Source organism: Mangifera indica, chromosome 8 (assembly GCF_011075055.1).
Source record: "Mangifera indica cultivar Alphonso chromosome 8, CATAS_Mindica_2.1, whole genome shotgun sequence".
Lineage (NCBI taxonomy): Eukaryota > Viridiplantae > Streptophyta > Magnoliopsida > Sapindales > Anacardiaceae > Mangifera > Mangifera indica.
Window position 1 is genome coordinate 184,447 of NC_058144.1, and position 23,969 is coordinate 208,415.

General features: G+C 34.2%; 6 protein-coding genes across 8 annotated transcripts; 3 read left to right on the plus strand and 3 right to left on the minus strand.

Annotated features, from left to right (window-relative positions):
* Positions 1–1,948: 1,948 nt before the first annotated feature.
* Positions 1,949–5,421, plus strand: LOC123223197 (pentatricopeptide repeat-containing protein At1g02150-like). 3 transcript variants are annotated; one of them, XR_006503768.1, is made up of 3 exons: positions 1,949–2,478; positions 3,109–4,546; positions 4,694–5,421. XR_006503768.1 is itself a non-coding variant. In XM_044646292.1 (2 exons), the coding sequence occupies exons 1-2, from the start codon at positions 2,110–2,112 to the stop codon at positions 4,354–4,356; spliced, it is 1,617 nt and encodes a 538-aa protein (XP_044502227.1). In that variant the 5' UTR covers positions 1,949–2,109; the 3' UTR covers positions 4,357–5,421. The 3 variants fall into 3 exon arrangements, 1 of the variants encoding a protein (XP_044502227.1); XR_006503769.1 differs by having other exon boundaries at positions 3,109–4,497; XM_044646292.1 differs by having other exon boundaries at positions 3,109–5,421.
* A 1,578-nt stretch (positions 5,422–6,999) lies between these two features.
* LOC123223198 (cyclin-U4-1-like) lies at positions 7,000–8,597 on the plus strand. The gene is made up of 2 exons (XM_044646293.1): positions 7,000–7,368; positions 8,039–8,597. The coding sequence occupies exons 1-2, from the start codon at positions 7,034–7,036 to the stop codon at positions 8,322–8,324; spliced, it is 621 nt and encodes a 206-aa protein (XP_044502228.1). The 5' UTR covers positions 7,000–7,033; the 3' UTR covers positions 8,325–8,597.
* Positions 8,598–10,167: 1,570 nt separating this feature from the next.
* LOC123223298 lies at positions 10,168–11,150 on the minus strand. The gene is made up of 2 exons (XM_044646437.1): positions 10,456–11,150; positions 10,168–10,309 (listed from the first exon to the last, which is right to left on the minus strand). The coding sequence occupies exons 1-2, from the start codon at positions 11,148–11,150 to the stop codon at positions 10,168–10,170; spliced, it is 837 nt and encodes a 278-aa protein (XP_044502372.1).
* A 1,624-nt stretch (positions 11,151–12,774) lies between these two features.
* On the minus strand, positions 12,775–13,377 carry LOC123223299 (ankyrin repeat-containing protein BDA1-like). Its single transcript, XM_044646439.1, has one exon. It carries the CDS (start codon positions 13,375–13,377, stop codon positions 12,775–12,777), a length of 603 nt encoding a protein of 200 aa, XP_044502374.1.
* A 5,671-nt stretch (positions 13,378–19,048) lies between these two features.
* Positions 19,049–21,330, minus strand: LOC123224337 (probable WRKY transcription factor 12). The gene is made up of 4 exons (XM_044647973.1): positions 20,828–21,330; positions 20,659–20,726; positions 20,297–20,458; positions 19,049–19,266 (listed from the first exon to the last, which is right to left on the minus strand). The coding sequence occupies exons 1-4, from the start codon at positions 21,047–21,049 to the stop codon at positions 19,095–19,097; spliced, it is 624 nt and encodes a 207-aa protein (XP_044503908.1). The 5' UTR covers positions 21,050–21,330; the 3' UTR covers positions 19,049–19,094.
* Positions 21,331–22,655: 1,325 nt separating this feature from the next.
* Positions 22,656–23,910, plus strand: LOC123223936 (nucleoside diphosphate kinase 1). The gene is made up of 4 exons (XM_044647436.1): positions 22,656–22,824; positions 22,936–22,984; positions 23,308–23,539; positions 23,630–23,910. Exons 1-4 carry the CDS (start codon positions 22,774–22,776, stop codon positions 23,742–23,744), a joined length of 447 nt encoding a protein of 148 aa, XP_044503371.1. The 5' UTR covers positions 22,656–22,773; the 3' UTR covers positions 23,745–23,910.
* The last annotated feature ends 59 nt before the right edge of the window (positions 23,911–23,969 follow it).

Below are 23,969 nucleotides of genomic sequence, written 5' to 3' on the forward strand. Positions count from 1 at the left end.
AATAAAACTTTTAAAAGTTTAGTAGTCCGGGGAAATTAATTAAAATAGACATCAAATTAGCTGTATAAACTTTTTTTTGATAAAATTTCAATAGTTTTATCTTTTTAAGTAAACTGTACTTTTTATTCTAAGAATACTTTTCATCCTATTTCTTCTTATTTAGGATAATTTTTATTGAAAAATCTTATTTTTAAGAGTATACAGATTAATTTTAGATTGATTTTTCTGTAATTATTAAGATTTATAAATTAAAAACAGGTTAATTTCTTATATAATAGTTGATATTTACATATCTTTACAAATTGATAAACATAACTATCACAGGTGTGAACGGATGTGTGAAAATACAAATGGGTATGCGAACAAATAAACGGATGTGCAAAAATCCAAACGAGTGAAAATATAAATAGATGCGTAAAAATATAAATGGATATATAAAAATGCAAACGAATACATAAAAATACAAACATATATGTAAAAATATATATGAATATGTGAAAATATAAACAAATACATCAAAATATAAACAGATACGTAAAAATATAAATAGATATATAAAAATACAAACAAATATATAAAAATACATACGGGTGTGTATATATATAAAAATGACTTCTTCGCACCCGTTATTTATATAATTATATATATATAAAATAATATAATAAAATATTAATATATTATATATAAATATATATTATATTATATAATATATATACGAAAGGTGCGAAAAATTGCAAAAGATGCGCGCTTCATTTCATCTTTATTTATATATATTTAATAATATAATATAATATATATATATATATATATATATATATATATATATATATATATATATATATAAAGTATATTATATTATATATTATATATATAAATATATATTATAGTATTTTATAATATATATAAGGTGTGAGGAAGCGTGCACCATTTTATATTTGTATGTATCTATTTATATTTTTATGCATTTATTTATATTTTTACGCACTTATATATATTTTTACACACTCGTATATATTTTTACGTACTCGTTTATATTTTCACGCATTTGTTTATATTTTTATATACCTATTTATATTTTCACATACCCGTTTATATTTTGATGCACCTATTTCTTTTTTCACTTACTCGTATGAATTTTTACGTACCTGTTTATATTTTCATGCACCCATTTATATTTTTATTCACCCATTTTTATTTTCACGCACCCATTTATATTTTCATGCACCCTTTCACACCCGTGATAGCTATGTTCATTGTTTTGTAAATATATATAAATATAAACTATTATATAAGAAATTAACCTGTTTTTTATTTGTAAATTTTAATAATTACAGAAAAATTAATATAAAATTAATCTGTATACTCTAAAAAATAAGATTTTCTAATAAAAATTACTTTGAATACGAAGAAATAGGATGAAGGATATTTTTAGAATAAAAAATATAGTTTGCTTAAAAAAGTAAAGTTACTAAAATTTTATCGAAAAAAAGTTTAGGCAACTAATTTGATACATATTTTAATTAATTTCCTATTTTAACCTCTTCACATTCTATTTTTATTTCTTATGAATGTGAGATAATCTAATCATTTCCTATTTTAACGAGACAACATAATTGACAAGTTACATTTAGATATATAGATTCAATATGGTTATTTCATCTTCCTGTCCTATAAATATTATTATTTAAGATTATAAAGAAGGGCAATTTTTACTTACATGTTGCTCTATGACAAAATTTCACTTATAAACTTAATAACATATCAACTTTAGACTCTACCAACCTAAATAAATACCTTGCTTTTGGTCTTAAGTATGCGTACTTGTTCCACAATGGATAATAAGAGGAGAGGAGGGGTTCATTAAACATTCTGCTAAGTATGCGTACTTCTTCTGCAATTGATAATAAGAGGAGAGTTACCTTGAAGTTTCTGCTAACCACAGTGGGTACGTGTAATTCTCCTTTCAAGCAAACGAGCCAAACAAATTGAGGTTATTTCGCTTACTTATCTTGAACAAAAGATCAACCCGTTCTGTGCAATCGAGAAAGAAACTTCTGTTTCTCTTTAACAAACTTCAATCTCCAAAGACAAGACTCGTATCTCAGAAACATGTTTCTTCAACCATCTCTTCACAATCACCACAACATTTCTCTCTCTTCAACCCTCTCTTATTCTCAACTTCTTACATGTAAAGTTCCTCCTTTTACCCTTCTCCACGCTGTAGAGTACCAGAAACTCCCCATCATAAGATGCTCTATTTCGCAAACTCACCACTATGGGACGGCGGACTTTGAGCGAAGACCCATGATCAAATGGAATGCTATTTACAAGAAAATATCCCTAATGGAGAACCCTGAAATGGGTTGTGCTTCTGTGTTGAATCAGTGGGAGAATGGTGGCAGGAAGGTTACAAAATGGGAGCTTTCTAGAGTGATTAAGGAGCTTAGGAAGTTTAGGCGCTACAAGCAAGCTCTGGAGGTATTAAACCAATCAAAAATAATAATTTCGGTGCTTTGTTTAGCGGTTATTTATTATTTTCAGATGAAATGAATTGGTTTTTTTTTATAGATTTGATGCTGCAAGTAAGGTTTTGACTTTTGAGACAAATGAATCTAATCTGGGGTCTTTGTTTAGTTTTATGGGCATTTTTCATTTCAATTAAAGTTGTAAAATCAAACCTCTTTTCAACTGCATAATGAATTTTAACTGTTATGAGCTTTCTGTACATATGAAGTTTACAAACTGTCTCAGTGGAAAGCCTAGTTTAAGCTATTTCTATTAGAAGGGTAGCTAGTGCAGGAGGAAAGAATCAATTTCTGCAGCAATTTTTTGTGAGCTTTTTGGCCCCAGAAAAATTTAGGGACAGAAATAGTAGAACACGTGAAGTAATTTCAATATAAAATATGTTGAAGCGGGTTGTTAGGAATTGTCTCCTAATTTTGAGGAAAGAAGAGAAAATATTTGTCCAAGTCTCAATAGGATACTGACGGCCTCTTTTGTAGAGTCGATTTGAAGAAATTGTGTCCTTTGGTGTTTCCTTGGCTGGGGTCTATTGGAATTTTTGCATCAGAGATTTGAGTTGCTAAGTTATGACTTTATTTTCTGCAGGTGTGTGATTGGATGAACAATAGAGGAGAGAGGTTCAGATTATCTGCTAGTGATGCTGCAATTCAGTTAGACCTAATTGCCAAAGTTCATGGAATATCTACTGCAGAAGATTTTTTCCTACGGCTCCCTGATACTTTAAAGGAGAGGAGAGTATATGGGGCTCTTCTGAATGCCTATGTTCGGGCTAGAATGAGAGAAAATGCCGAAAAATTATATGATAAATTAAGAGATAAGGGTTATGCTATGCACTCGCTTCCATTCAATGTGATGATGACTCTTTATATGAAGCTCAAGAAGTATGATAAAGTTGACTCAATGGTTTCAGAAATGATGGAGAAAGGCGTACGACTAGATGTATATTCATACAACATTTGGCTATCATCTTATGGGTCCCAAGGATCTGCAGAAAAGATGGAACAAGTATATGAACAGATGAAAATGGATAGAGCTGTTAATCCGGACTGGACTACATTCAGCACAATGGCGACAATGTATATTAAGATGGGACAGTTTGAAAAGGCTGAAGAGTGCTTAAGGAGGGTAGAGAGTAGAATGAACGGTCAGTATAGGATACCTTATCATTATCTCTTAAGTCTGTATGGTGGTGTTGGTAATAAAGAGGAGGTATATCGGGTATGGAAGGCTTACAAATCGAATTTTCCTAGTATTCCTAATTTGGGGTACCATGCTATGATCTTGTCTTTGGTTAAGATTGGTGATATTGAAGGGATGGAGAACATATATGAGGAATGGCTGTCAGTTAAGTCGTATTATGACCCTAGAATAGCAAATCTTCTCCTGGGATGTTATATTAACGAAGGAAATTTTGATAAAGCTGAGACTTTCTTCAATCACATGGTTGAAGTAGGAGGAAAGCCAAATTCAACGATGTGGGAGATTCTTGCCAAATGGCATATTGGAGAGAAGAGAATTCTTGATGCTTTGTCTTGCTTAAAGGAAGCTTTTGGAGCTGTGGGAGTTAAGAATTGGAGGCCAAAACCTGTAAATGTGCTTGCCTTCTTTAAACTCTGTGATGAAGAATCCAACATGGTTAGTAAAGAGGTTTTGGTGGGATTATTGAGGCAATCTGGGTATCGTAAAGACAAAGCTTATATTTCAATGATTGGCTTAACCGATGAGACTTTTAATACAAATGTTTTATCAGAGATTGACAGGACTGACTATAACAATGATAGTGGTGAAGATGAAGATCAAACACTTCTTAGCCAACTGCAGAGTAGCCTGTGATTTATCTTCTTTCTCCTTTTACTTCAAATATCACAAAATAGTTTTGTACCTTTTAAAAGTGGATGATTGTGCATGGGGTGAGGTGCTAAAGATTTGAGTTCGGCTCACAGCAACTAGGAGTCAGCTTTGCCGCAATAGAGGGTGCTTGTCATCTCTATTTCACCTGTTTAATATTGCTTTTATCTTTACGGTATTCTTCTGTAGCCTTTGGCTAGTAGAAATTTGGCCTTAGCCTTACAGTTGGTTCAGGGTTTTTTTTTTTTTTTGAGTATTATTAAATGTTTACCACATTTTAATCTGTTAGGTTTTCTTTCTGATGATTAAAGTCTTCCTTCAGGGCATTTGATGGGACTTTTGTTTCAGAATGAATCCTTCAGGGCATTTTCTAGGACCTGTCGGTTTCAGATTGAGCAAAGACATTGCTTTGCCTTGGCTGAAATTGTTTGTGAGTACTGTGGACAAGCTTTGCCCGCATTTTAAGAATAAACAGAAAGAAAATTGAGGACTGATACTTGCGAGGGACCAGGGCTGGATGCAATCTGAGCTGGTTTGAGCTCATTTTATAGTTCGGATTAAACGAGTTGAGTTTGAGCTCGAGCCAAGTTCTAATTGATTTGTACAATTGAGTTCAAATTCAGCCCAAATTGAATTCAAAGTTACTTTCAAGTCAAGTTTGTGTCTGGATATTACAGCTTGAGCTTGCTTTCAAGTCAAGTTTGAGTCTTGATAATACAGCTCTCTCTCAAGTTAAAAGAAGCTCCAGCTCGTCAATTTCAGGTTGATCTCCAGTCTGCTCTTGTTCCAGTTTGGCTTACATCAAATTCTGCCTAGAACTATACAAATAGAAACCTATACTCAGTCATGAGAACTTCCCGCCAATCCGCCCCTTCAAGAAGTAGTTGACTTTTGGGAACTTGATTAAGAACACAAAAGATGAATCTTGGACTTGTTGGATTCCAGTTCAGTCAAATTTGTCACCTTCTGAGAATGAAATTCTGTTTCCATCCTTGATTGAACACACAATGTTAGAATTACCAATAATGCTTTTGTTCCTCTCTTCTTCAACGAAATCTTTAGCTACTGTGGCGTGTTCTTTGCTGTTCAAAGGAGAAGAGATAGTCGGGCAAGGCCAAGTGTTTGTGTTGAAATCTTTCTTTGCGTGGATTTTTTTATTGCACTTGTGTTGGAGCAATTGGAAAGCCTTACCAACTTACCAAAAAAATAAATAAAATAAAATAAAAGCCCAAATGTACAAATCGCATGTGCCCTATCCTATGTTCTGAAAATACAATTTTGATGAAGAAGTGGCCTGACCTCAATGGTAGATCTCCAGTAAAACCTTGGAAAAAGAGATTACTATTGTTGAGGATGGTTGTTGAAGGAGAAAGACCCACTACACTAGCAGGCATTGAATAATGAATGGAAGAGCAAGTGAGGAGGTGTAGTAAAATAAATATAGAATTGGGTACAAAAGTAATGAAGGGAGTATTTTTTGAGGTAGAGAAGAGGAGAAACCACATGGATGGTTTCGGAATACGGTACAGATAAGTTTACATGCAAATGCAATTCAATAGAAATGCTTACTTATTTTGTTTACGAGTTTTACACATTTTACTCTAATTCTAATGCACAGGACAAGACATGCTTTGCTCCTGTTTCACTCCAAGGAAAGAATAACTCAACATGCTTCCAGCTTGGCTACTGTTAATTACAACACAAAGCTGAAAGGATAACTGTGTGCAGATTGCATATGTTATGTAGAACTAATTGCTGTAAAGTCACCTCTTCTCTTCTTTTTGGTTGTATAATAATATACTTTTGAGTTTGTGTAAAGATATGTCATCAATAATGCTCACCATTGCTTCACATAAAATGCCTGTAAATATATATCCCTCCACCTTCAATTCAAGACTTGAGCTGGAAATATTTGTCCAAGCAAGCGTTAATGATATTTTAGAATTGAAATGATGAGTTTTTTCAACCTTAATATTGGATTAGGGTCGGCTTTAGGATTTGCAGACAGATTATGTAGATCCAACCCAAGCGCCAACCGCAAATCGAATTTATTTTGTGTTATGATGGACCAACAACATTACAATTCCATTCATAGGGTGTTTAACTTTCCCACCCCGGATTAGCCTTAAATGATGTAAAACATGCTTTTTCTTCATCTAAAATTTAACTTGCTTAATGAAAATGATTTTCTTTGATACAGTATAAATTACCATATTTTCTTTAACTATTCATTTTTAAATATTAACACATGATGAGAATGGCATGCCATCACCATTCTCACATTTAATCACTTAAATCCCTAAAAAATTTAAGATTCCAATTTATTTTTACCTTTTTTTTTTTTATTTCTTGTATTCATCCCCTTTCTTTTCAAGAAAAAAAAAAACACTCATTAATCCACCATAATACCCAACTTTTGTTCCCTCTTTCACAGGTTAAACTTTGAATTCAATACTCATAAGCCAAAAACCAACTCAAACCCCACCTACTGGGGACATCCAAGTCATAATTCAAACCTTCGGGTTAATTTTTTTTAATTTTATGTAATCAGTCCCACCATTAGTGGCCACCTCACCCTGTTTTAATATTTTTATATGAACATAAAACCTTATATATCTCAACAGTGGCATTTACAAAAGCTAAAAAAGTTATTTGGTCATCAATGGCAGAGTTAGAGAACCCAACTGTGATGACTAATGTTATCACTTTTCTCTCTTGTCAGCTTCAAAGAGTGGCTGAATCCAACGATATTAACTGTCGACTTCAGCCCCAGAAAATTTCTGTTTTTCATGGCTCAACTCGCCCGTCTATCTCAATTCCAAGCTACTTAGAGAGAATTTTCAAGTACGCAAATTGTAGCCCATCTTGCTTCATTGTTGCTTATGTTTATCTTGATCGGTTCGCTCGAAGGCAACCCTCGTTGCCCATCAATTCCTTCAATGTTCATCGTTTGCTTATCACAAGTGTCATGGTTGCTGCAAAGTTCATGGATGATATGTAAGTCATACAAGTTTCTCACTTGTGAATTTTTGGATTTGATTTCTGGGTTATTAGTTTTCTTGAAAATTGATATGTTCTGTTTAGCGTTAAAAATTGGACGGAGCATGGACATTGAACTTGAAGCTTCTTTTAAATTGTTTTTGACTTGGTAAATTACTTTAAGATGCAAATTTTGGATTCTCGAATTCTTTTCGGGGATTTTCTCCAAAGAGATGAAAACTCAAGATCTTCTGGTGTAAAATTGCTGAATATCATTATAACATATATAGTTACTGAACAGTCACCAAAAAAAAAAAAAAAGGAAAAAGTGGTCGGCCAGACAAGCTCCGACACTGGAGCCGAGTTCAATTTTAATGAGCTGATACTTCTTCAGTTCAGTTCGAGCTCAGCTCATTCAAGCCAAACCCAAGTCTAATCTGGCTTGAATCTACACCTACTTGTGATTGCCAAGGAATTTCAAAGCATACAGACTTTCCAGATAATTCATTCTAGTCATGTGAAAGCCAGGTTATCTTTACAGAAAACAAGCCAAAATGCAGACGGTGAAGGAAGATTTTTCAGCCAATATGTTAATAGTTTAAAATCAATAACTCCTTTTGTCACTATACGTAGTCTATAACAAAACTTTAGTACAGTAATTTAGCCTCTTTGACTTTGCAACTGCCAGGTATTACAACAATGCTTACTATGCTAAAGTTGGAGGAATCAGCACAGCAGAGATGAACTTTCTTGAAGTAGATTTTCTTTTTGGATTGGGATTCCACTTAAATGTGACACCCAACACTTTTCACACTTGCTGTTCATATCTTGAGGGAGAGATGATGATGCTACAACCTCAACCACCTCTAAATATATCAGATTCATCTTTAAACGTTGGAAGATTACTAAAAGTCAACTTGTGTTTCAATGAAGATGAAACCTCACACCACCAAAAGCGGCAGTTAGCTGTTTAAGCTTTACTGTAAACTGTTAATTACTCTTTCAACTTTTTCTCTTTTTTTTGGGGTTGGCAAATTAAACTCATAAATTTCTGTACCAAACTTGTCTTGTGCTTTGTAATTTTTTACTTTTTCTGGGTTTTGGATTTTAATGATCTGGTATGTACAGATGGGAGATTGTCCTTTACAGTCTGGCAGCCAAAGTCCATTATGTACTCCTTCCTTAATTGTATTGCTTGATGCGTTCTTATCCATGTTATGATGGGCAATCGAATTATTCCCGTCGAAGTTTTGATGAATTCTTAAAATGAAATTTAAAAAATTTAAAATTTTATTTAAAAGTTAATTATAATTAAAGTTTTTTAATTAGGGTTATAAATAAAATTATTATTTTAATAATATTATTAAAATAATATAAAATTTATTAAATTTTTTTTTAAATTTTAAAAATTAATAATTTTAACTTTATCTAAAATTTTTTAACTTGCAAAAGTAATATTCTCCTCACAAAAGTTAAGATTTATTTTCTAGATACTTTTTAATTACCATCAACGTTTCAACCCACTTGATCTTTACTCTTTGATGTAAGAAGATTTGTTTTCGTCACATCTTTTAAAAGTGTCAGAGAGATGAAGGGTGACTAGAGATTCGTGGGTTGAAACGTTATCTCTAGTGATTAAAGAGTCTTTAAAAAATAAACCCTAAATTTTTTTTTTGCGAAGGGGGAATATTACTTTCGAAAATTAAAAATTTTTTTATATGGGTGAAGTTATTAGTTTTTTAAATTTTAAATGGAAAATATACTGAATTTTATATTTTTTAAATATTATTGATAAAATGATAATTTTACTACCCCTGACATAAAATTTTAATGATAATTGACTTATAGGTGAGATTTTAAATTTTTTTAAATTTTATAAGTGTGACTTTGAAATCTCATTAAAACTTGGGTAGGAATGAGTGGTTTGGCCTCTTCTGATTCCCTGGAGTTCTTGAGGAAGCATTAAAAGTTGAGAAATCAGAGGTGGGAAATGGGGAAAGAAAATGAGTGGTGACAAAAGACTAATAATGTAGAGGGAGTAGTATTTTCTGTTGTGGTTATTCAACAGTTTGTTGCTTTTGACAATTGTACTGATTGTTCAAAACGGGACATGGACATGTGCAATTACAGATAGCAAATTTAGACTTTAGAAAGACAGAAAGGGAAAGATGGCATTCTACCACTCACTCCAACTTGTGATATGGAAAAACTGGCTATGAGTCCCAATTCCAACAGTCTTATAATTACCATACTGACCATTTTAAGCCTATCATCCAAGCACCTGCAGCATATACAGCTCATAAAACACTTGTGTTTATGCCATTAATTCCAAATTGAGAAGAAAGAAGAAACTAAATTTCTCTTCTTTGGTCAGTTAGATTTACCAATAGGTTGACAGAAATGGGTTAGTGTCACGGGTCAAAAATGTTTTAACAGCTCGTGGAGGCGTCAACTACTGATACTTGAGAAATGAATGTGCAGGCAGAAGTCAATGGCTGCCGACTTACAGTAAGAAAACCACCATTAGTCATTAGGGCGGATTAATCGTGGTTGAGCCGGACTAATTACACCCAGTTAATCCAGCCAAACCATTACGGCTACTCAAATCCGTGAACTTAATTCAGCAATGCCAACGTAAAGTGGTGTAATTATCTGACGCCTAGACTTTCATGTCAGATTACATAAACAAATAGGTTAGGGATATTAATCTTCATCCAGGATATAAACAAAAGTGGCTAAGGCTAAGGAGACTGAAGATCATCCTGAATGCCATGCCATTGTCTACCTTGTTACTTGTACACTCGTTACACATCGGGATCAGACACCCAACTCCGAAAGGCACATCAGCCACAAACAAGATGAATCAAAATCCGACACATTCATTAAGCGTAACAGTAAAAACAGCAAAGTTACTATCATTGCACCAGTGGCAACCCATATCTCCAAATGAAAAGGAAACCTAATAATTAAAAAACCATTCAACTTTATTGATACAAAATTAATATTATATTTGGAATAGAAGGATGTAAATCATTTCTCCAACAGCAATTGGTAAATCTCCAGATTCAAATGCTTAAAGGGAGCTGGCTTAATGAGTTTAATTGCCTTTCAGCCACTGTGGAATTGTTCTGATCCCTTCTTCTTCTTGTATTGCACCCACTTGCAAACTTTCTGACCCATCTTGGAATCCATCGAAATAAAAGTGGTAGAAGAAGCGCAATTACTAGTATGACATACTTTCTGGCTCCCGCGGGTTTAACATTGTCCACTGCACAGCCGTACGTAAACATCATTGAATAAATAGCGATTTGAAGCTCTCTCTGGAAAGGGAATCTACTTGTAAGATAAATTATGATACTCAGGGAAGCTGCAAGGCTTAATGTATTTCCAAATACAAACAGATTCGACGTAACTAGAGTCCCTAAATTCCCTGAAACAGCCAGTACGCCAGAGGTAACAAGTGCACCATTTTCGATCGTTACAGTACCAGCCGGAGGAGGAGCAGAATTTGCAGTATTGGTCGTTGTATCCAGAAGAAAGCTGCTTGGAGGGTTCATCCCTGCTTGGAAAGTGACAGTTGCAATCAGTGCGGCTACGACTAACAGTGCATTGCGAGTATCACTTGGTGAGTCCCTTTCCATTTGAAATTGAAAATACTTAATCCAGTCTTTGGAAGGCTTTGGATTGCTTGATAGAGTATGAGGAGGAGTTTCTGTAACAAGGGCTCCTGCACATTGGAGGATTTCCTTTAGTCGATCATCATTCGGATTGTCTATGGGTGTATTATCTAAGAAATCCATTGCGGTCAAACCCCTCGAGTTCCTGGCATTCAGTTCCAGTATGCTGCTGATATTGTTGCTGCTAAGCAGGATCTCTACACACTACATGATGGAAATATCTTGTAAATTTTCAAACAAAACAAAATCATGATGCCCCTTGGAAAGGGATAACTAAGTATTAAATTATCAATTTCACTATTTCCTATTAAATATATCATGATGTCCCTTGCTAGTGAACTATATTTAAGGTGCAAAGAATTTCGAATTAGGGTCTAAAACAGAATTAATATTATTGATCAAATGATATACAATTTATAATATCATAAAATAGTTTGAATATAAATATGAATTTGAATCCTAATATGAGCAAGAATCTGAATCGTATGAGGATTTTGAATCCTGTGAAATAACTAAAATTAATGTACACATACCAACCAAGAGAGGAGATGCACTCCACGACGACATGTAGCAAAGGAGAAAACGCATTGCAGTTATGTTGGACGAAAGTGAACTTGCTGAAGACGACTACTTGGGCAAACGGAGGTGAACTCACCACAGTTGACTACTTGGACTAACAACGACTTAGTTTGTGGCAGATAGGTGACTAGAGATGGAGGGGATGGGGTGGATTTGGGCCGACCCGAGCCTGAACACCTCTCGGCTCTAGTTCGGCTCGCATTAAAAAATAAGTTAAATCTTTCGGTTCGAGTTTGATTTGAATTTTAATCAAACGAATTTGAATCGAGTTAAACTGAACCAAGTCAACTTTCAAGACCGAACCAACTTGGATTATATCCAGACTGTATTGAAAATTAGAGATCATTTTATTTCTGTGTCCAGTTGGAACATTTTAAAAATGACCTCCCTATTTAAAAGATGGTAAAACAAAAATGAAATCTAGAAAATATGAAAAACAAGTTTGAAGATAATTTGATAGAGTTCTTACTGTGGTGACAATTAAGTCTCTTGCAACTAGAGCAAGAGTATTTGCAGAAGAAATTATATCAGGACATTCTTCAATTGAGCTAAATCGAACTGTATACCCTTTGGCTCAAGTTCGACTCTAATTAAAAAACAAGTCAAATCTTTTGGCTCGAGTTTGATTCGAATTTTAATCAAACGAATTTGAACCGAGCTAAATCGAACCGAATCAACTTTTGAAACTGAGCCCATTCAGATCATATCCGGGCCTAGGGATGATGTCGGAAAGTGACAACAATTGGGAAGAGAAGTTTGGGGATTATGTCAGAAATAAATCAAACCCTGGGGTTGGCAAAGAAGAATAAAAAATATGTGGGGTGGGTAAAATTTGCCAAGGAAAACCTTGGATCCTAGGGAAAAAGTATATATATATATGTGGATGTTTTAAACTGATAAATACAGGAGTTTATACTACTGTTTTGATGTCATGAAAAATTTTGAATTAAGATTTTAGAATCGAATGAATATTATTAATTAATTGATAAATAATTTATAATATTATAAGATAATTTAAATATAAATATAAAATTGAATTCTAATATATATATATATATATATATATATATATATATATATATATATATATATATATATATATAAATTTCTAGTCCTATAAAATAAGTAAAATTAATATACACATAAAATAATAAAATAAATATTTTATTTAACCAGGTGAAGCTGAACTTGCCTCGAGTTGTTTTCTAGATACCGCGAGGTGCAAGATTGTGTTTCCATCTTTATCGACCCAATTCACAAGCTCTTCCAAACCAAGCCGTTCCAGCCATCTGATCAAGTTGGTAAAAGCTTCAAGTTTACAGTATTTCAAAGCCAGATGAAGCGCAGTTTCACCGATAGAAGTTACGTCCTTAACACACTCACCACAAGAGTTAAGTAATTCATCAATAATCTCAACCCTTTCATTCATGGTAGCATAATGAAGACACGTCCTTCCTGCTCTTCCCTTGAGACGGCATACATCAAGAGGGCAAGTTTTTATCATCTCTTTAACTATATCTACGTACCCAATTGCAGAAGCAATGTCCAGTGGCCGAAACCCATCCGCGTTTACTTGTCTGGCGAAATCAGGTCTCTGTGCAAGCACTTGTTGCATAAAACCGAGTTGTCCGGCCTTAGCAGCAATGTGTAAGGGGTTCTCCTGGGGAGAGAAGAGCACACAATCAGCTAGAATCAAAGGTTTTTCAAAAAGTAATTGGTGCAATAAGGGAACGTTGCCTGTTCGAGCTGCCTCGAACAATCTTCCATCCATTTCCAATCCTGAAACAGTTCAAACTTCAGAGACAGAACCGCCTTTTATTTTGGTTTTATGAGTGGCATCATTGAAGGGGTTAGGAGAAGCATAAGATACACTGCATGTTGGACTCAGTCTATGGGTCTGCAAAGATTCCTTCTAACAGATCTTTTAGAGAATAAATGTTTCTTATAAGACAAACTAATGAAAGGTGGAAATTTGTATACTATATGAAGGAAAGTCGATTTGTATGCAATAGGAAGGAAACATTTTCTCTTCGTTTTCTTCTATTTAATATTTATTGTTCTTTCGAAGCCGGCTCTTGGAAAGTAGGACGCAGACTAGGTCTTTAGGAGAGCAAAGAACTGTAACGGTACTTGGGTAGTACCACAACTACCACCACCTCCATGTTTCCTTAAAAATAAGTAAAATAAAATGAAACCCAAATACTGCTTCAAAACATGAACAGTTTAAAGCTTCAAAATAGGGGATGAATTTGCAAAGCTTGAATGGTGAACAGTGACCCCAAAATCCTGGAACTCAGAGTTAAATTAGAATTTCAGTTTGAATTTGACTCGGCTCGAAATGTTTTACTTATTTCATATTTCATAATATGAACTCTTTTTTTTTTTTTCAAATTACCAAAAAAAAGTTTTTTTTTTAATCACATCAACAGCATCTGGTTTTTTCTTGCAAATGCATGCAAGTAATTTCTTTCCTATATTATCATGATTGCCTTTCAATTAAAAGCGGCCATAATTCAACCTTAGGTTTTGTTGTATAAAGTGTACAAGGGAATGTTGTAGTTGAAATCCATTTCTGTCAAAAGTAGATGACTGCATAATCAATCGATTGTATTAGTTCCTCTGTTCTTGCTACATGCTAAGACCTTGATATGCTTTCACTTGACAGTATATGAAGAAGGAGGAGAAGAGGATTATGATTAGTGGGAAATACCAGATAAGGCTATTCCATGTCTGACATATCATCTCAACAAGGTTGAGCTGGTCAACATTTCAGGTAGGCGGATTCTTCCTACATCATCTGGCATCTGCAAATTTTGAGCTGACATTCGAGCAGCCTGATTGAGGAGTTGTAATTTTCAATATAATTGATTTTGTTTCAGGTTTTTGCTTTTGAACATAAATAGAATCCAATACTGCTTGTATATCAATATTTTACTATGTCTATACTATTATGATAGAAGGTGGCTTCTCACATGTGAAGGTAGTTTTCCCACCAAGAAATGGGTTGTGAAAATTAATTTCCTTCGGCAGACAATCTTAACTTTGGGTGGCATGCATTAAATAAGCTTGGAAAATGGCTTTATCTCATTGATCGAAGGGCAGTAGAAAATGTGCTTAAATATATTCTCCTCCCTTGCATTTGAAGAACGAAGACATACACCCTTTCTTCGCTTAATAAAAGTCTCACACATCCTTTAAGAAAACTTACTTCCTGTTTTCATTTTTAAAACTTCTAGACTTCCGGTTCTTTAGCTCATATTCATTTATAGTCCTTTTATTTTTAATTCATTTAATTATATTTATAAACATATACAAAGCAATTTAGTGGGGAATTTCATTATAGATGACACAAATATTACATGATGTGATTACCCACCTTAATTAATTTGCTTAATTGTAAATTTTGTTTTGTAATATTTGTCCACTCCTGTGGCCTGGACTCTAAAATGTAGTTGGGCTTATGTCTCCATTAATTTAAAAAAGTTTCGTCTTTTGTGCTACCATCGTGTTGGTGATCACACGCCGTCGCCAGGCAAAATGTTGAGGAGCTTGATCTCAATATGTACTCTTTCACGTCATTTGAGTTGCTTCACTGCCTAGTAACTTGTGAATCTTTGCTTGTTTTGAAGTTAAATTTCGACTTCCATTGTGTTCTAAAGCTCCCAACTTTTGCTGGTTTTAGCCGTCTCAATTCTGTGGAATTTGTCAGGATTAATTTTTCGGATTCTAATTTATTTAGAAACTTCATTTCAAGTTGTCCCCTCCTTGAGAATCTAAGTAGAAGCATGTTTATTCCGTGATTTTTAGATTCTTGATATTTCCAGGGCCAGTTTGAAGAGTCTGACTATAAATAATGGTGCTGAACACAACTTTGATGGTTTAGAAAACTGTCAACTCAAGGTAGCTTGCCCAAATCTTGCCGCTTTCATTTTCATTGGTCCATTAGCGGCTGACTACCTTTTGGAGGGTCTAAAATCTTTAACGAATCTATCCATTTATTTCGAATCCATATTTGAGGCAATTGATTTTATGGAGTACTTTGAAGGTGACTGTAAAATCTTAAAGCTTCTTAAAGGAGTTTGGAAAACAGAAGTTAACTTAGAGGTATAATTCCATGTTCCTTCGTCTTCGAAAATTCAACTTGAATGATTAACGTTTATGTACTTCATTATATTGTCTGAATTCTTTTGGTAATGCTTGTGCTTCAATTGCATTATGGTTTCTAATTTCTCTTGTGCCTACAGTTTGCTTATGAACTTGCTCTGCTGGCTAAATGGTTCCCGGTTTCTTTCGGTAATTTGAAGACTTTAACAATGATGGTGGGCGTTTTTGAGACGCATATTTTCTCCTTGCTATGCAACGCTCACAATCTGGAAACTCTTAAGGTATATTTAGCAGAGGTAAATTCGACTCCTAATTGAAACTATTATTCTTATTGGACGGTTTGTTTCTTTTTTGTTCGATTTTTACAGTATATGCCATTGGTCTAGTTAAGAATTAAAATTTCAAATGTGCAATCTATTGTTGGTATATGAGTTAGAGAAATGTTGTGTGTAGTTGTCTTGCAGTGAATTGGAGTGCTGCTCTTGATTTTAAAGCATCTCTAATCTTGTATGAAGTACCCTGCTCTTTGAGTGCCTTAGATACAACAACTCCGTGTTTTAAGATTTACATATTGAATCCGTGCTACTAAAAATAAAAGGAACTCTTCATCTAAACTCGATTACCCTATTAAAGATACACAATTAGAATGTGTCACAAGAAGGTAATCTAGATGGTTAGATATCTTGCTGTGGATGGTTGGATTGGGATAATATAATAACAATAATCTGCCATCTTGGATTTCTCCCAAAAATCATTGTACACTGATAGTCACACGTTGTTACAACTGTAAAAGTATATGATCAAATGGCTCTTTTTTACGTATACCATATTTGGAATGTCTCTTTGCATAAACATAATTGGTTAGTTGGTTATTCATTTTTTTAGTAAAAGAGAAGATATTGTGTCATTGTTACAAATTACCTTCTATTCTTCTTTGCCTATAAATTTCATTTCTTGTTACTTACCGATAATTGATATGTTTTCACTTGACAGACTGAATATGATAGATGGGAACTGCCAGATGAAGCATATTCATGTTTGACACTTTCTCTCAAGACAGTTGAGGTTTTTGAGGTTGCAGGTTGCAGAAATGAACTTGAGTTATTGAGGTATGGAGGTGTACTGCAGAAAATGAGTATACACTGGGTGAAAGGTTTTGAAATTGCCGAGGAAATAATTTCCAAGATAACCAAGCTTCTGAGATCATCTTCTGCTATTGAATTAACATTCGTAGAGTTTGTGTCCGATGTTTACTTTTATCAGTTATAATTACAAAATAGAAAAAACTAAAAATAAAAGAAAAGCAGTGTGGCTGTTGCTGGATTTTGATAGGTACCTGAACTGCTATTCTTACAACAAGACTCTTGCTGCCGTTCAACAATTTCCACCTGCAGAAATATTCACAACAACACAGCCAAAGCACCGCAACTTCCAACAAAGCAAATACTCCTACCACAACTCAAGAAAATCTCACAACAATCCATCCGGTAGCAAAGCAATAAGAGAATTTAGAAAGTAAACACAGATTTTGGAATTGTAACTTTGTATTGAATCTTCATGTAAGCACACAACATTGACATCAATACAGATGGGTACTGTTTCTAGAAATCAGAAATTGTCTCACACTCCTATTATATAAACAAAGAAGATAACCACAAATTCCTATTACATAAACTAAGAAAAACTAAGAAAAATAGCCAATATGCAAGACATTTGAAAGGTCTGCATTCTTCCTCAATTTTTCCCACTATCTCTGAAATTTTTTGATGTCCCTCTGTCGCTTTTTCCTTCTTTTTTATATACTGCTTTTGTGCTTCTTCCTTTGTTGTCTCCCCTACTGTCCACGTGTCCCTCCTTTCCATAGGTTGCTCGACCTCATCACAAAACTTTAATCCTCTGCCCTTACCCTTATATTTCTTCTTGTACACCATAGGGCCTATCAGATTATTTATATTATTAAGGGTTGTTGCATAATATGAAGCTTTTATATTTTTATATTTTATGTTGAGGACACTGATTTTTCTGTCTCATGTTGACTGAACTTGTTGAGAAATTATTATATGAATATTCTCTACTGGTTGTTAGTAATTACGATGAGGTAGGGTTGACTAGGTTGCATATTACTGCAGAATACAATTACCAAATATTTTCCCTGTGCAAATTAGTAATTGGTCAGGAAACAGAGAGCAGGTGCTTAAACAGAGATACGGTCATAGCAAAGCAACGGCAGTTAATTGCTTGATAACAGGCTTAGATCCGATCTGAAGTAACTCGAACTTGAATTGTTATTTGGCTTGGTTTAAACCCTCATGTCATATTGACCATTCTTCTTTTTTTTAACAATTCTTCTACTTTTTGTTAATAATTTATACAAACTAAACTTAATTTTGAATTGACTATTATAGATTCGAATTGAATTTGAAATGATCCTTATTTAGTTGCTAGTTTCTCAAATTTCAGTAGCATTTATTTTTTAAGGAGTAACGCTAACATTTTAGCTTAATCCAGCCCACTTAGTTTCTCTTGTAATAACACCGCACACACAACGTTGGAGTTGTCTCTTGACCTCCACATTGTGCATTTTGCCGATGTCGATTCCATCACAACTGTGTGTTGAGATGCCCTATCTTCTTTTATTCTGAAAAGAAAAAAAAAACCATGGCTGCGCTCTGAGATTTTGCAAGGGACATATGAGGGGATACAAATATGTGGATATATTGTTGCCTTTGTCAATCGATTTTGTGGAGATGGAGGCAGTTCCTGTTCTCAAGGTCCAAAGGCCAATTTAAGAGAGACATGTGAGGTGGGGTCGGATATGCAGTAAAATGCAAATCAAGTTGTGAGTAGAAATACGGAATAAAGCTGCTGCATTGAGCGTTTATGTAGGATAAATTTTTATATGGTAATTAGAGGCCTTTAGAAGGTGGCAGAAAGAGTAGAGTAACTTTAAAATCTTTGATAAACAGATGTGAATCTTATCCATCTTTCTCCATTCATATCCCCGTTTAGCTGGAGTTTAAGGGCTCACCCACAATTCTTCAATGTAACTTTTATTCATTCTTCTTCTCTTTTTACAACTACTCATCATCTTCTTTATCATTGAATCCACCGGTGTGCGAAAGGCTTTGGTGTTGTCATGTTTCAGCTTCATCATTGGCTTGAGAGAAGGCAAATGTTTTTAATTTCTAGCATGGAACTTTGTATATTATTTTTAATTTCAACTACATACAACGTCATAAATAACTGATGTATTAACAGATGTAGAGTTGTTAATTATAATTAAGAGAATTATTTCTCAGGCATGCATGCAGATGAATGTTATAGCTAGAGAGACAAAATAAGAAGACAATTTAATTATGGAAAATTAATGATCAATTGAATTCATTACAACAACGAAGTGAAGCATTGATGTTGAGATGAATTAGAATCATCATCATCACAAGGAGAGTGATTGTGTCTACCTTCATATGTTGTTATCACCATTCGACAATCCTCTGAAAGTCGTTCAACCCTCTTCTTCACTCGACAGCTATTGTGAGTGCACCGGTAATAACTCCTGTCATTTATAATGAACATGATCATGTAGAAAACAATCACTCAAACATTCTCTAAAATTAATGTTGTTCATGCTGCCTACTTTAAATTTTCGGTCATATCAACTGAAATTCACAAACTGCACTTGGTCGTCTCCACCATCAAATTGGTATAATTCAAACAGATTAGTCTAACTATAAGAGCATATTAGAATTAGATGGTGCTACTTTATGCACTTCAAACTATAGGCAATCTCAAGCCTGGCTCTTCTTACTCTAAATTTGAGATTTCGCATCACTTTTATTAACTGTTTACCCGTGATGGGTCATCACCTGCATGCATGTTGGTAATAAATTTCAGCAAACCAATGAAAACATGCAATAAGAAGATTCAATGGCTTGACCTAAATAAAACATGTTTAGAGAGCGTGCATCCTAAGACAGCAGAAGATGAAACATAATTGACTTGCAATGCAGTTGATAACCGTATCCGTATTCATCATTTTAGAAAATATCTTTGAAATTTTAAAATTTTTTATACTTATTATTTTGTTAAAGATGTTTATTTATTCATATTAATAATATATATAATATCATATAATACAAATATCATATTATATTAATTTTTTATTCATATTAAAATACATATTATTTTTTATATAATTATATCATACAATACATATATCATAGTATTCTCGTAACTATGACAAAGCATTGAATAATATTAATCAAAGAGATTTCTTAGATTTGAAGCAGCCAAGCCAACCTATCTGACATATTCAACCACAACCAACAAAGAAAGAATTGCAAATTTGTGTACATCATATTATGGAACTTTACCTAGCACTCGCATCGTCCTTATATTTCCTAATTTCAATTTTCAATGATTGAAAGAAGCCGAAATGGTAGTGACAGTGTACCATACATAAATATTCTCTTGTGGTTGTGATAATTCCCAAGAAACTTTGATGAATGTTGATCTTGACTATACTATCGATTCTAGTGCATATATTATATACACTGAGAAATCAAAGTAGGTAAGGTATGTATTACCTTGGATGAAGGCTGTTTTTGACAACTTTCTGACCATATTTTCTCCATTTGTAACCATCATCCAGCACATCTACATCACTCCTTGTTTGGAAACAGAACCTTGGTTCTCTAAGCTTCCTTCTAACTTTGACCTTGCCCTTCTCTGAGGATGAGCTCCTCCACCTGCCAAAATTAATCCAACAATGTAACTCTGATGGATCTGTCAAGACTTTGATAGATCAGGTAACTGTTTCTTCAACTAGAGACATGGATACATATCTTCTAGCTTTTTGTTAAAGGATCAAAGAATATTTTCTTTGGCATGGGTTCATCAACAGAAGATTAAACAAAGAAGAAGAAGGGGAAAGGTAATAGAAATATACCATGAACTTTTACCATCACTACCAGTGCAATTCTCGTCATTAACAGCCTTGAGATCTAACGATCCTACCTAAAATTTTAATTACAAAATGAAGCAAATCAACAACCAAAATAATCAAAATACGTAAAACAACAACATAATTATTCAAGAAAAATAAATATATGTATCACCTGGTCCTCATGAGCAAACCCTATGGTGGCAGTAGTAGAGTTGGTAGTATTAAGAGGCTGAGACTGTGATTGTAAGTTGGAAGCTGGGGCCAAGAAACTCGAAACCTGGGTTCCTTCAAACTGAGCAAACCCCATTTCATGGATGGCGTCATGAGGCGTAGAGAAAGAAACTTGTAGGTCGTAGTTTGGTAGCACTGAAGCTGATCTCTCTCCTTCCATCATACTATTTGAAAACCTAATTCAGTGAAGAAGCTGAGTTGGGGTTTTTGAAGGATTTTATTATTATTAATTATTGGGGGAATTTAAAACTGGTGCATGAGAATTGAGATGGTAAACATCCATTTTTTGGTAGTCAACTGGTCACCCTGAAGGAACTTGAGAGGAATGTTTCTTTCTTACTCTCAGTCTCCATCTTCCTTGAGCTTTCTATTTATTCTACCTAGCTACTCTCGGGTTACAAGATGCACACTACCATCGAATTATTGAGGGAATTTGTGGCTATCCACCAAAGATAATGAATGAGCATATATATATATATATATATATATATATATATATATAAAATTCATTTCTAGCTACAAATTTTTGTCTCAATTTTATTTATTTAATTTTTTATATAATTTAATTAATTTCTCTCATATGATTTCCTACGTGACCTATATACGGCTAAGGCTTGGTTACTTGTTATCCACATAATTACGAGTAAATCACGTATGTCAATCATACACTTTGATTTTACATTCTTTCAAAAACGGCTCTCACAAAATTAAGCTTCTTCAATTACTCTCTCTCTCTCTCTAGAGTTTAGTTTACCAACTCAGTAATATATATATATATATATATACACACACACACACACAGTGCATTTGAGAAACGAACACGTTATTATAAGTATGAAAGATGAAGATTTCAATTTCAAATTCAAAAGGAAATTAAAATGTGTATATATAGATAGAAAGTACTTTTTCAGTTCAGTTCAGTTCAATTCATTATACGGGAATTAATGCCAGGGGTTTCATAATGCAAATTGCTCCTCCACGTGAGTGAGAGATGAATTAGAAAGAGCAGATAGATATTATCATTTATATTCCTCCTCAGTTTTCCACTGACACTGATCATCACATTTCCATAATACAATTCCACAGCTGAATCTTGCTTACAATGAAAGAGAGGTCTCTGACTGTGATTGTCACTGTCACTCTGAGTGTGGAGGTCCCATCCCAGGGCTCCATGTGGGAGTGGGAGCCTCACTGAAGATTCCAAAAACATACAATTACAAACATTCAAATAAGAATAATACCAAACAATTCCTAAAACACTTCTACAATGGAGAAAAAGATAAATATACTTTCATTTCCATGATTTCTTTCCAGAATTCAAAGTTCAAAAGTGTAATTATAAATCTGCAAAAATGATTACAATTTGAGGCAATAAGAGAGGGCAGCTGAAGGCAATATACAAGCAAAATTCCATGCTACAATCATGGCCTTACAATCAATTTCTAAAGTCTCTGAATATCATGATGGTAGAGTCATGTATCAGATATTTCATTGATCCCACCATGTCCAGAAACGAAAGCAGGCCTATCCTCAATCCCATAAGTAAATTTTAAAGCCCAAAAACGTCAATATATTGGCCCAATTAGTTTCTCTGGACAATCATTGAGGCCCACAAACGAAAATATCCAGGCCCACGCAAATAGCACTTCTAGACAATAAATGACGACTCCACGTGTTTACGAGTTAACGGTTTTATCACTTTCAGCCAGAAATCGACGGTTCAAAAGCGAATATGCTTTCTGGTGATTAGGGTTAGGTTAACTCAGGACCAATCCCGATATATTCAACATTCCCTATTAACTCGCCGCACTTTACTCTGACTCAAAATCTCAACTCAGCAATTGAGCATCAGGCATAACCAGTAAAGGAAAGGAAAATCGGATCAAAATGGAGCAAACATTCATCATGATAAAGCCCGATGGGGTCCAAAGAGGCCTGGTAAGTCTCTTGAGTCTTTGGGATATCCCTAGTTGATGAGAAATTAGTAATTTTTTGAAAATAAAATGAAACAAATTTGATAGACCAGATGGCGTTTTTGACGTGTTTCAGGTTGGTGAGATAATTGGCAGATTTGAAAAGAAAGGATTCACTTTAAAAGGTAATTCTGGAGAAGATGGCTATTTTGCAGTTTTAGTTTTCTAATTATTGTGCTTGTGGAGAATTAATATTTACAATAATTATGTTTATGGCCGACGTGAGAGTGATTAAATATTAAAGATTCCAAGTTTAGTCCCAGTTTTTTTTTTTTTTTTTGCATACGAATCCTATTTTTAATTTAAATTTAGTATGAGAGATGTATGGTTTGTCATCACTAATGCTTTATGAACAGTGGGTGACTGTGATTGACACTGCAGTTTGTTTGCCCTTGTGAGCACGAGAACAGAAAGAATTATGATTTGGTATGTATTATTATGAATATAGGTTTGAAGCTGATGACTGTGGAGCGCTCTTTTGCTGAGAAGCACTACGAGGACCTGTCTTCAAAGCCCTTCTTTGGCGGGCTTGTTGAGTACATCATCTCCGGCCCTGTTTGCGCAATGGTTTGGGAGGGTAAGAAAGTTGTTACCACTGGCCGCAAGATCATTGGGGCAACCAATCCTCTCGAATCTGCTCCTGGAACCATCCGTGGTGATTATGCCATTGATATTGGCAGGTAACTTTCTCATTAATGGCTGTTCTTTGATTGAGTTTCTATCAAGTAAGCAATTAGATAACATTATGATGTTGATAAATCACTCTGCAGGAATGTCATCCATGGAAGCGATTCAGTTGAGAGTGCAACCAAGGAAATTGCACTATGGTTTCCAGAAGGCCCTGTTAACTGGCAGAGCAGCGTTCACCATTGGGTCTATGAATGAATTAACTTCCGTTTAGCTGTCCTTGGCTGTTCATCTGCTTCCCTGTTAGTGAACCTTCTATCAAGTTTTAAGTTAAATCATGTTTGAACTTGGTTTTGTGGCTACTTTCATATCCAGTCGCACAACATTGCGGATTTAAGTTAATAAAGCTATTTAGTTGCCATAATGGTTGTCGTTGTTGGCTTAATAATTTGATTTTAAACTAGTAAACGTTTTAAGAAATCA